The 12,515-nt window shown below is 36.5% G+C and overlaps 1 protein-coding gene across 3 annotated transcripts in view; it reads left to right on the forward strand.

Moving 5' to 3' along the window:
• Positions 1 to 12,515, forward strand: part of EIPR1 (EARP complex and GARP complex interacting protein 1) — a 74,712-nt gene that overhangs the window by 26,804 nt on the left and 35,393 nt on the right. For 2 of the 3 annotated variants that reach the window (XR_005955999.1, XM_041477918.1), the window contains exon 4: positions 8,403 to 8,559. The exons of the other annotated variant lie outside the window; for it this stretch is intronic. Coding sequence is in view for 1 of the 2 variants with exons in the window: in XM_041477918.1 (XP_041333852.1) it covers positions 8,403 to 8,559 (157 nt within the window). In the remaining variant the exon portion in view is untranslated. The remainder of the gene's footprint in view (positions 1 to 8,402; positions 8,560 to 12,515) is intronic. 3 annotated transcript variants of the gene reach the window in all.

Here is a 12,515-nt window from a genome sequence, read left to right on the forward strand (position 1 = left end):
CATTGTCTCAAATCACCTTGGGATAGCATAAGAAGCATTAGACTATTAAGAAGTGCAATTTATGCCTTTTCTAATTTGACTGCCTGCTTTCTGCACACTATCTCCTGTTCTTCCATAGATAGTCATGGGTTTACCTGACTCTCCATTCCTTTTGCACACTCTTAGATCGTTCTAGCAGTGTTAGTAGCAGGTGAGGTTTATAAAACTTCCTTGGATATCTGTATTTACAATGCAAACATAATACTATTAGGATAAAGAGTGAGCTGCTGTGTTTCCACCTTTTGTGGGTTTGCTTTTTTTTGTTTTGTTTTGTTGGGTGGATTTTTTTGAAAATCAGTGTCTGGTTTTTGATAGCTAAAAATGCATTTAAGTAATGGAAAGAAATTAAACTGCTTGTAGCCCTTTATTCCCACATATATCTCACCCTCTGTATTTCATAAAAAAAAAATGTAAAATCAAGGACTACACAGGCTTTTAGGACATAAGATGAAGTTACTAACCCAGAAAATGAGGGGTCTATTTTCCCCCTCTTTTTTTGCCTGTGAAGGACATGACATTGAATAAACAGAATACAGTTAATTTTTTTATTAATTGACTAAAGAGGCTGAAAGGGATATTCTTTTTTTAAAACAAAATATGCATTGAGTAATTTTGTTTTTCTTTCTTAATTCTGTTAAACTCGAAGAAGAATGTTCACATTGATAAGGAAGAGTGCTAACTGTTTGTCAGTGGAAGGGAGGGGGGTTCTGAGCACTGGCTGCTTGTTCCTGTCATACCGAGAGCACTAATGGGCACCAGCTGGGCTTTAGCTAGAGCAGCTTCACCACTTCAGCCTTGCACAGCACGAGCTGCTGTGGCAATGCTGCAGAAGGGCCTCCTGTGCAGATTTAGGAAGTACACACTTCAGTTGTTGTTCCCTGGGCAACAGAATAACTGCAGACAGCTGGCTTTGCACCACCTGAGCTGATCAAAGAGCAAACCCTGTCAGGCACTGATACTTCAGCTCCTCCAGCTTCAGTGTGAATGTCTGCAGATAGTGATGTAGGAAGCATTGTCATTCAGGTTTCAAGGTTAAACACAGGGGAATGAAGTAGAGTGACAGCAAAAAGTAATATGAAAACATTGTTCCTGTAGATAGTGCAGTCGGGTGTATAGCTATTGGTGATCAAGAATTAACTTTAAAATACTAAATCACTGATGTACATATAAAATGTCTTTTGAAATGATTCAAAAAGAGACTGGGAGGCTAGCAATAATTGGCTTGAATTTTGGGAGAAGGAAGAACAATCAAGGCTGATATATCAGGTTTTTCATTAAGGAAGACCATAAAGAATGATTGAACATAAAGATTAAAGTGGTATGAAAAATGATATAGCTAAGAAGGATCTATATCTGGTTTGCTGGAAGCTTCTGACTGGTCAGGACTGCAGCAGCATGGTGGGATTTATTCAGCAAGTGATGCCAGAAGCATGAAATGTGGACAATTGAACTGTAAAGCTGTCCGATGTGGATCTGTATAATTGGGTTTAAGATCTACTTGAATATGTTGGGTAACAGTGGAGGGGTGGGAGGGACAGGTGGTAGTGATTGTAAATGTCCATTGAACTCTTTTCTTGTACTTCTTTTATATTATAGTAACGTCCACTTAACACTTTGCTTAAGAGAGGTGCTAACTTCTTAAAATACTGTTTTAAACTTTGTTGTGAAATAATAAAGATAATTTTTAATTACTCCTCTTAAAATAAGTTTCTCCTTTATTTTTTTCTAATATCTGTATTTACTTCAAAAGGTAGTAGCTTCCCTTTTGGAAAAGCAGCTCCAGTGAGTAATAATGCTGACTTTTAGGAAGTCCTAAATGTGCATCTGTCCACGCCTGAAACAGGAAGGAGAACAGATTTAGTGTGTTTCTGAATGTACTCAGTCCTTATTTGCTGAAACTGCAGAATATTGATTAGTATCCACACTTTCATTGAGGGTTTGGTTTTTATATTCCATATATTCTTTGGATTTTTTGTATTTCATATTTATTTTAGTAACAGTTGATGAGAGTCTCTCTAAAGTAGTGGGGTTTTTTGCCTTTTGTTTTGTTGGGGATTTTTTTGTTTGCCTTGGGGACAAATTAGATTCTGTATTTCTTGTTTGGATCTTCTGATTTACTGCGTCAGTGGTCCAGATATCAGTTGGTTTCTTAGTATTTTTACTGAGGTTGCATGAGGTTAAGTCCTTTTTAAAACTGTTATTTATTAAAGAGAATTAATTAAGAAGACTGCATAAACAGATTTTATGGTATCTGATGTTCAGTTGCATTCTTTGTAATCCTGCAGTCTGTGGCATTTTCTGAAGGAATCTTTATAGGAATTCTGAATTACTTAAAATTTTAAGTTCATCTGTCTAAGTCTGGAAATGTGACAAAGCTCACTTCTTTCATTCTGCAAGTCGTCAATTGTAGGAATTGCTGATGCGAAATCAAGAGCAATGTGAAGTGCATAGGCCATCCGTTCTAGCTTCAAAAACTACCAGTTCATAAAAATTGTAATTTTCTACAACAGCAGGAATGACTTCCAGTGTCCTGAACAACTGTATTGCATCTGGAATCTGCAGTGATATTATATCCACAGATTTTTATTTTTGCATCTAGTACAGAAATGATTGCGTAGTTTTTAAGGGGCGTCTGCTGGCTACTGTGCTCCAGCAGCAGCAGTGCCGTGAATTGATTTGTGTGTGAAGGAACTTGATCAAGGAGTAACAGCTACCTGTAGTTAACCTTACAGGTGTGTTTCTTTTTGAACTCTGGTCAGTAGCTTCCTGTTATTTTTAAATTTCAGGCAGATATTTTTCCCTAGTCTTATTTCTTACTCTTAATTTAAGTTGGAACAATTTTCCAAGGGAAACAGTGTTTGCATGAAGATAAATGGGATGTCCCACCAATCTACAGCTTTTGCTTTTTTTTCCTGTGTTGGAATCAGCTGGTAGTATAAAGCTTAGAACTGTCGTGGAAATAGTCCTCATTGAGTTCTTTTGAGTGCTGCAGGGAAAATTGGTATTGACTGACCATGTTGTGACCCTTTGCAAATTGTAGGCTCTGCATGCTGAGGGTTTTCTTACTTGCTCAACTTGTAAAGTAGGCAACCACCAACAATGGCCTCATGTTCTATACCCATGATTATCTCTTAGGCTTTGGGTGAACTCAGCAAAGTTTGACCTCAGCAAAGTTTATTTCCTACATTTGATTACTGCACCCTTATTGCTACCAGCTTAATGTGTAGTTGCTTCCTAATTCAGTGCTTTCAAAGTATGGGATTACTTGTTTATTTCTTAAATTCTGTTTTGCTTGTTGTTAGCCTGGATCATTTCAACAGAACTAGGTAGATGAAACTATGTGCAGTCACTAGCAGATATTATCCTCTGCCCAGGTGATAATATTGGTGGACTTGGGGAAATGGTGCTTAACAGAGGGTTGTTGCAGTTGGAACAAATACATTTAGCTCCATGCTTAGCTGTACCTAGCAAAAGATATACTGAAGATGTATAATGAAGTAGATAAGGGGTGAGAAGGAACAACTATTTCCCCCTCTTGAATGAGGAAGAATAAATATGACTAAGATTCAATAGTTCATTGTCTCATTTCTGGATCATTAAATGTGAACAATGCATGAGGAATACAGTGGGACATCCTTCTTCAAACCTTTGACTTACTCTGTATGAAAGTTCAGTAGTGCTTAGTAAACCTTGTAACATTTTTCTTAATATACTCAGTGATAAAACTTCAACACAGCCTTATCTGTTCTCTTCTGCATTGGTGCTGTGACATAAATAAAAATCCTTTTTTCAATATGAAGTAGGGATGCAAAAATGGTTTTCAACTAAAGGAAGGCACAGAAGCGTGACACTATGTTTTTACCTTGTTTTTCTTTCTTTTACAGAATAACTGGCATTGTCATTTCAATATTAGTTTCATACTTGTCTTTTAGCATTTTAAAGAGATAATATGAGAGCTGGTAGATAAAAACATTGTCATTTTGTATGCATATGTGCAGTAATGTGATATGAAGATAGTAAAAGATGGGAAAACCTGGAGTTTCTCTTTGCCTGTAGGCATTCTAGATAAGCAGTGGCACTACAGAAGTGGTAGTGAAATTACCCAGTAACACTGGATTTTTAAAATTTCATATGATCACTTGGGAAATAAGGCTATATGGGTAATGCCACAAATACTGTATACTGTTAGTGAGCTTTTCATGAGGCTATGGGAAGCTTGTTATGGGCCTTTGATTTCAATGTAGTGAGAGTTCCTGTTTGTGTTTGTGGATTTTGTGTTTGTAGGTTTGTATCTAGTGGTTATTCTATTAAGAGAAATTGTGACCCAGAAAAAACTCACTTCATGTATCAGAAGAGTGACACCTTCACTCAGCACATAGATTTGCCCTCTCTTTTACAAGAGATAAAATAGTATATTTTAAAAAGTTCCTTACTTATATAAAGGTAAATTAAGCCTTCCTTAAGTCCAGCCATATATAAAATTACTTCTCTGGGTGGCTGCGGAATTCTATTTTGGTTTCACACATCTGGGAATTAACAAAGTGTCAGAATTGTCCAAGAAGAAGTTAGTAGTGCTCTGAATAGTCTTTGTTCTACAGATTTCAGCCATATATCTAATTCCAGAATTTCTCCAAAGTTTAAAATTAGAATATTTCCAATGCACATACAGTTGTTCAAGATGGATGGACATTCAGTAGCTGGAAAGCGGTATGTTACTTTCCCTGAGTATCATCAAACCCAGCTGAAAGCAGAGGATAATGTATGTGCTGAATGTCAAAGTTTTGTGCTTGTTGGCTTTTAGTGTTATCCCTTTCTGATGTGCAGTTTAATTTATCCTTCGCCACTAGTCCTAGTGAAGTAAAACAGGCATGGAACTGCACAAAATTCTGCACAAACCTGTACTTCAGGTTTCAAACCACCAAAGTGTTACAGGAGCCTGGATCACCTCAAGTTTCTGGGGGATTTTTCTCTCAAGATATATATATATATATATATATATATATATATATATACATACACATACATATACACTTGGCTTTGGCCTCCTTTGATGTTCAAAATGATGCTTGTTTAGTTGTTTTAGGGTTTTCAGTCTGGAAATCTGATTGTGCAAGGAGCTAATACTCCAGTTTGAAGAAGCTAACATATCATTTCAATGCTGTCTTTAAGGTTGTGGTGCTGTGGTTAGAGAAGAGATGTCTTGAGAATGTTTTTCCCCCCTTTCCTCCATCTAAAGCCTTTACTACACAAAGCAGCAATACTTGGAATTTCAATCTTTTTATGGATGGATTTTTCAATCTCTTTATCTTTTAAATTTGATGTTGCACTTCAGTCTTTGATTTTCAGTCTTCTCTCAACTGATTTGGCCTATATGGAAGTAATTTATTGTTTCTTAAGGATGAGAATTCATATTATATGGTACCTGTGTAACAACTCATTTTTTTTTGCTTAAGACGAGAAAAGAAGAGCTCACTACTGCAGAGTTTATTACAGGGAGTTGTTTCCTTTTCCTTTCTGGTATTCAGAAGAATGTTAAATTTATCCATTGTATATTTGCAAGTTTGGTGCTTTATGGGTGTGTGCACATGACATGTTCTCACTGCTTCTTGAACAGGTACAGGGCATTGACATGTTAATAGATTTGCTCCATGTTTTACCAACCACAGTTTGAAATAATTTTGGGACCACCTAGACATCTACTGGCAAGAAAAGTTGAAACCATAAGAATGTGGTCTTCTGTAACATTTCAGGAAAAATATGGTGAAGGAGGTGATCATGCAAGTTTTACGGGCAGCTTCACAATTATCAGAGAATTTTAAGATAAATGAAATAACAGCAGATTTTTGTAAATGAAATGAGAAGTCTGAATTGAGACTGAACAAGTATAATGAAACATCAATGTTGGATATTGCTGTACATGTCACATATGAGAGTGGAAAGGGCCCCTTTACTTTCTGTATTCAGATACCTGTGATGTAAGATGGCATTCATAATCTCATTATACTTATATATATTCTAGTAGGAGTAATTTTAAATTTATCAAAAGTGAACAACACTTAAAATAATTCTCTAACCTTTTAAAAATATGACTCCATAAAAATTCCTATTTGTTACCTAAATATTTTTTTGTTGTAAAAAACAACCAAAAAACCCCCAAAAAACATCAAAAAACCCTCCAAAACCAAGCAAACCCAAAACACACCTCTCCATCCCAAAACTACTTCAGAAGTGATAGTTGATTCTTCATTTTTAATTATATCGTAGATTGTACCATAAATTTTAAGAATTGGTCTCACCACTGATTACTAGTTGAAGCCTTGTAGGTTAAATTTCAACTAGAAAGAAAAAGGTAATATTTATCAGTGCACTGAAAAGTGTTTTGTGCAGGCTACTTTTTTTAAAATTTTTAAATCTGTTTCCTGAATGTTAAGTTTCTTTGTGACATTTTAAAGTTCTCTTAAGACTTGTAGTGCTGTGCTGGAGAGGAAAGATGGCTTGAGGAGCAGGTAGTTTGTTTTCCATGATTTCCTTTTGTAGTTCTCTGCTATGATCTTGATGATAGTTGAAAAGCTATTGCTTTATATGCATGGTACAGAGCTTTTAGTAGTTATAATCTACCAGAAAATTTTTATTACTGGTCTGTCACATTGAAGTGAAATCTTTCGTAAATCTCCCCTTTTTTAGCTATATTGCATTTTAAGTTATTTATTACTTGCATGGTGTACAAAGCACACTGTGTCTGGGTTTGCCCTTTGCTAAGGAAAGGTAGCCATCCACTGCTGCTTTCTTCTCTTCCTCTAATGGATCTAGAGTAAACCATTTGCCTGAAATTATTCAGAAATAGCTGTTTAGTTAGCATGCTCTACAATTAGCAAAAGTTCAATTAAGTGTTAATAAATAAGGTATTTTTTAATCATCTTTAGACGTATGGTCTCTTTTTACTGTATTCAACTTGTATATCCAAATCACTGTAGAATAGTTATGTGCATCATAGGTATAATTTATGCTCAGCACAATCTATCAAATATCCAGTGATTCTGTGTTCTGAATACATACGAAGTCCTCCTCCTATCCCTGTTTCCTGTTGCAGAAATGGCCTTTTTTTCCTACAGGTTTCACCTAACTACCTTTTTTTAATTTTATTTCATATGACTGCATTTTAAACGTCTGCATTCTTGTATTCAGGACTTACTATGTATCAGTTACTTTTTGTCCTATTCTGTATTGTTTGGCTGCCTCTTTTTCCATATAGAATCTCCAGATTGGTGACCTTTATAATACATCTTTTTTCCTCTGTTAGTACCATTTTAGCCTGAGAAGCCCTTTTCAGTGTCCTTGCTTCCTCTTGAAAACACTCTACATGCAGCTGCTGCCACTTTCCTTTCTACTGATGAAGTTGGTCGCATTTTCTCATGGCTCTGTAATCAGACGCTCGTGACTAAAATCAGTTGAAATGTACTTGGAGATAGAGGCCTCTAAAATGACCTCAGAAGAGATGTGTCATTCGTTGCTGCTTATCCTCTGGACTTCTCATTTTGCTTGTCCTGCAGCCAGCAGTCACTCCCCCTGCTTTTGCTTACTGTGGCTGTGGCTGGTTCCTTTGTTCCCGCTGGAGTGGATCGCACTGAATCGTTCATCCTCACTGAACCCTGGACCAGCAGCTGGAACAGCATGAACATATGCACTGCTGCTCTGGTCTCCTCTCATTCTGCACTGCTACAAATGGCCAGATTGGGTGATGGGCAATGCCATATATGTACAGACCATATGGTGTTTTCTCCTCAATCTACAGTTGCCTTGTTCTTCGTACATTGTAGTACTTTGCTGTATGCATGTGAGTTCAGTTTGTCTTTTGGATACCGTTTTTATTTTCTGGGGTTAGAGGCATGTACTTACTTGGGAGAACCAATTTTGCAATAAACAGTTACTGGTAGTAAAGGATATGAGATAACGCTCTGGATTAAACTGGAGATAGCTGTTAGAAGTGTTTAAATGATGTCTGTATCTTTACTGTTAAGGGACCAAGCAATGTAACTTGTCATTTTCATTAACATCAGTATGGGGAATGAAACTTGGAAAACATGCATCCCAAAGAGTTTTGATGAACACCTAATTTTGCTTTTGTTCAGGGAGACGCAAGTCAAATACATGCTAGTTGTGAGTTTTGCAGCATCTTGACTGATAACTTGAGGTCTGTGTCTGTAGCCACATTATGCATTCTTTGAATTCATCTTGGTATAATATTTTTAAATATTTCAAACAGCAGATGTGCATTGCTTATAGATTTGTGTAAATGTTGGTGCAGTATGTACAAAATACATCTCCCATACAATGATCTGTTGACAATATTCTCTGTTGCTTAGCTTCAGACACTAAAGTCATGACATGTGCTGCTGTTTGGAGGATGCCGAAGGAATTGGAATCAGGCAGTCAGGAGTCCCCTGATGATTCATCAAGCAACACTCAAACCCTGGAGCTACTCTGTCACCTTGACAACACAGCCCATGGCAATATGGCCTGGTAGGATTCTGCATATTTTATACTTCTAGAAAAAGCCTAAAGGATAGACCCATGCTGTTAGTTTTGTGCAGATTTATATTGAAGAAACTATGCTATGCACTTTAAAAGTATTCCATCTTAAAAAAAAAAAAAAAGTATAAATTGGATTTTAGTCCCAGATGTTTCATAGATTAAAAACATTTATTATAGTTCTGCAAACACATATGGAGTAGCAGCCTGTGTACTGTTTAAATGTGCTTTTTCCCACCTGCCCCCATCTAAAGCCTTTTTTGCACAAAGGTATAATACTTAGAATTTGAATTTTTTGGAATATGAATTTGATGTTGCACAGAAGTTTTTCTCTTTTAATTTTCACTCAACTGATTTAGTGTAAGTGTGAGTAATTTATTGTTTCATAAGGATAAGAATTCATTATGTTACATGGTGCCTCTTTATCTGTTGTATGAGTCAAGACAAGGAGAGCTGCAATCCAGCAGAGGTTATTACAGATGTTTGTTTCCCTTTCTGTTATTTAAGAGGAAGTTAAATTTGTCCAGTGTGTATTAGCCAGTTTGGTGCTTTGTGAATGTGGATATATGACATGTTCCCACTGCTTCCTGATCAGGTGCAGGACATATAATTAAGCATCCATTTCTAGCCACAGATGTCTAGTTTGAGCCTTGCAGATTAAATTTTAACCAGAGAAAAAGGGTAAATTGAAGGTACTATTTATTAGGCAGGTCTTGAAAAGATAGGACATATCAGTGCATTAAAAAATGTATAGGTGACTTTTTTCTAAGATACAGGTTTTCTGAGTGTTAAATTTCTTCATAGTAGCATCCTTTAATTCTTTGCTACGTATTTTAATATGAGTATACTCCTTGTAATTATTTTATTATTTTAATTAACTTTTTATTGTGGACACTTTTTGATAATTAATATTCCCAACTAAATTGGAGAAGTTTTGTTGTTTGCTGTAATCTTTTAAGCTTTGTGCCTTTTGTCTTTTAATTTTCCATAATCAGTTTCTATCTGATGCCAGAATGCCAGAACTTTGTGTGGTAGCTGGATCACTAAAGGAGGAATAGGAGGCATATCACCGCTTTTTATCAGGATGTGAATTATACGAATGTCCAGAATTTGTTTTTTGCTCTGATAACAGCTTATAACAAGCTCATGAGCAGTTTTCAGTCATCTGCTATCTGATTTTGTTCAGTACTTAGTGCTTACAAATATCTACTGCTATTTAATGCCCTTTACCTATCTGCATGTGTATATATATGCATAGAGATTTGAAAATGTTCAGTGTTAGAGAGAGATAAAATGTGTAAAGAGAATACTTGGCATTAGTACTCCTCACATCATCTCAGGAAAGCACAGCTGAGTTAGAGAGCCTTGTTTTAGAGCAGACTTTCCTATTCCTGTCTCACTCATGTTGGACACAGCTCATAAATGAGTAAATTAGGCCTTTTGTGCTAAATGTGTCACATAAAGGCCACACCCCACTGAGTGGTGCATTGGCTACAAATAGCAGGTAAATATTCTTTGTATTAACCTACTTAAGTGTTTAGAAAAACATAAAGCCCTTAGACACTAAGGGTTTGGTTGCTGTTGGAACCAAACAGGAATCAGAAAAGCAATTTTTCTCAATGCAAAGTGTAAACACTTTTCAAACCACAATGTAAGACCAGCGTTCTGGTGTACACAGCCACTATGAGATCAGTGGTGGTCTGGCGCCATTTACTTGCAGTAAGAAGGATCTGTCATTTGCCTTGCCATTAGAGCATACATACCCTTTATATTTTGCCTGGAAAACCACAGGCTGAGCACTGGATCCAAGTTTAGTGTGACCATGTGCACTTTAAGGGGGTGGCTTAATCCACAGCATGCAGTAGAGCAGTGTGAATGCAGCCATGAATGATTGAATACAGGCTTCATTTTTTAAGTTAATTTTGACTACTGTTAGTCAGAATGCATGCTAGAAAAGATTAATAAAAAACTGGGCTTCTATTATATCTTTATATGCTGGGCCTGGAAAAGTGGGCAGTTTCCCCGCACAGTTTAAAGATGCAGCATGTAATGTTGGTGTCAACCTTTGTGACAGTGGCTCCAGATAGCAGCTTGTAGGAAGATGTATTTTGTGTGTCTTGGTATCCATTGCACAGATGTTTCATGAGATTTATGGATCTGGTTGCAGATCATAAGTAATTGAGTTTTGATTGTAAATCAGGAAAAAAAGCAAAACTATCTTGAACATGCCACTGGTTATGTATTCTAGCATCTACTACACTCCTCTGGGCTTTATTTGCTTGTAGCTTTGCTCATGTTTACCCTGCTCTGCTTCCTTCCTTATCATGCTTTTTTCAAGGTAAGCCTGGTAGCTGAAATTTACCTCACTGATTTTTGTTTCTAGTATCATGCACTAAGAAACACAAGGGGGGGATTTTTTTCTAGGTCTGCTGTGTCAGGTATTGGTTTTGTTCAACTCTGTACTGATGTTAAGAACTGATTCTGCATTTTTTTACCTTTATCTCATCTCCTTTGTGGAATTCTGTTCTCCAGTTTCTCTGTAATTTCTTACTAAAAACCAGCAGAGACATGTTTAATACCAGTTCTCTTTTGTGAACCAAGACCAAAAGAGGGTTTTCAATGGATTGTGACTAAAATCTTAAACTTTGCTGACGTGTTACTGAACACTGTGCTCTTCCCACTCAAGGTCTATTGAAAGAATTTTCTAGTCTTGACAAAACCTTTGGCAAAAATCTAATATCCAAGACGTTACAGGCAAGTGAAAAAGAAATTTGCTTTTCTACAGTTCCATTTTATCTGGATTGCATGAGTTACTGTGTTTAAAAATGAAGCATAATCTTTCACTTTCAGTATCTTTGTTTACTGACTTCAAGCTTTGAATTTGGGACTCACCAGCATTATTACTCAACTCCTGTGTGGCATAAAGAGAGTTCAGAAAATCAAACAGATGCTTAAATTAGGCCAACAAATAGACCTTTAATTGTTCTGTTTGATTCTAGCCTAAGATTTTTTCATCCTCTGCCTGTTGTTCCTCATGGAAGCCAAAATGGAAGGATTTCAAGTGCAAAAATACTGGGTGAATTACTTTCAGTGTGAACAACCCCAGATACACACAGAAATTTGTGTGTTTAAAAAGAAAGAAAAAGTCTTTTCAATAAATTCCTTCCATAAGTATATGTGTTCATACAGAGTTAAACCCGTGTAACAGTAGGCATGCGGGTCTGTGCAATGTTGTAAGATTCAACTGAAGGAATTTGCCACTGGATATTTGCAAGAAGCAGTACTGTCCAAAGTACTCTCTGCATAGGAGAGGCCAAGGAAATGGAACAGCAGTTAATGAGATTTTGATTATTTGTCTGAGTGCATCTTGGAGGAATCCCTAGAACTCTTGTCTGTTAAACCCCTGAAGACTTGTATTTTAGTATTTAGAACAGTAACCTCCTGTTCTACTTCTCTCTGTTTTGCTGCAGACTTTTTTGATAGTAGACTTGACAGGATAGTCCTTGGAGAAAGGAGGTACTGCAGGCCATAAGAGAAAGTATAATCGGTGAGATCTTGAATTCATAACGCAGCAGGGAGTTTCTCTTGAATCTGCTGGAAGCAGGCTTGCCTCTCAATGCTTAGCATCCTAATTTTTGCTTTCCAAAGGTGGCAGATATAAAATAGGATAGATCCTGTTCAGTACTAAGCTATGTGCTTCAGAAGACAGAGGAACAAGTGAAGTAAGTTGGATTGTGATCTATGGAGTAAATGTGGAATAAAATGAAAGTAAATAAGGGGAAACTGTTAGATGAACAGTGAAATACAGCTGTAAAGGGAAAATGAATGGAAGTTACAGAGACAATATAAGTGGAGGCTCAATTCTGAGAAGCCTGAAAAGTTAGGAATGCAGAATTCATGTTTTATATAGAAAACAGGAGCTGCTAAAAATTTGTTTGAAAGGGATG

The sequence above is a fragment of the Pyrgilauda ruficollis genome, unplaced genomic scaffold (assembly GCF_017590135.1).
Source record: "Pyrgilauda ruficollis isolate IOZ18807 unplaced genomic scaffold, ASM1759013v1 scaffold42, whole genome shotgun sequence".
NCBI classification, from domain to species: domain Eukaryota; kingdom Metazoa; phylum Chordata; class Aves; order Passeriformes; family Passeridae; genus Pyrgilauda; species Pyrgilauda ruficollis.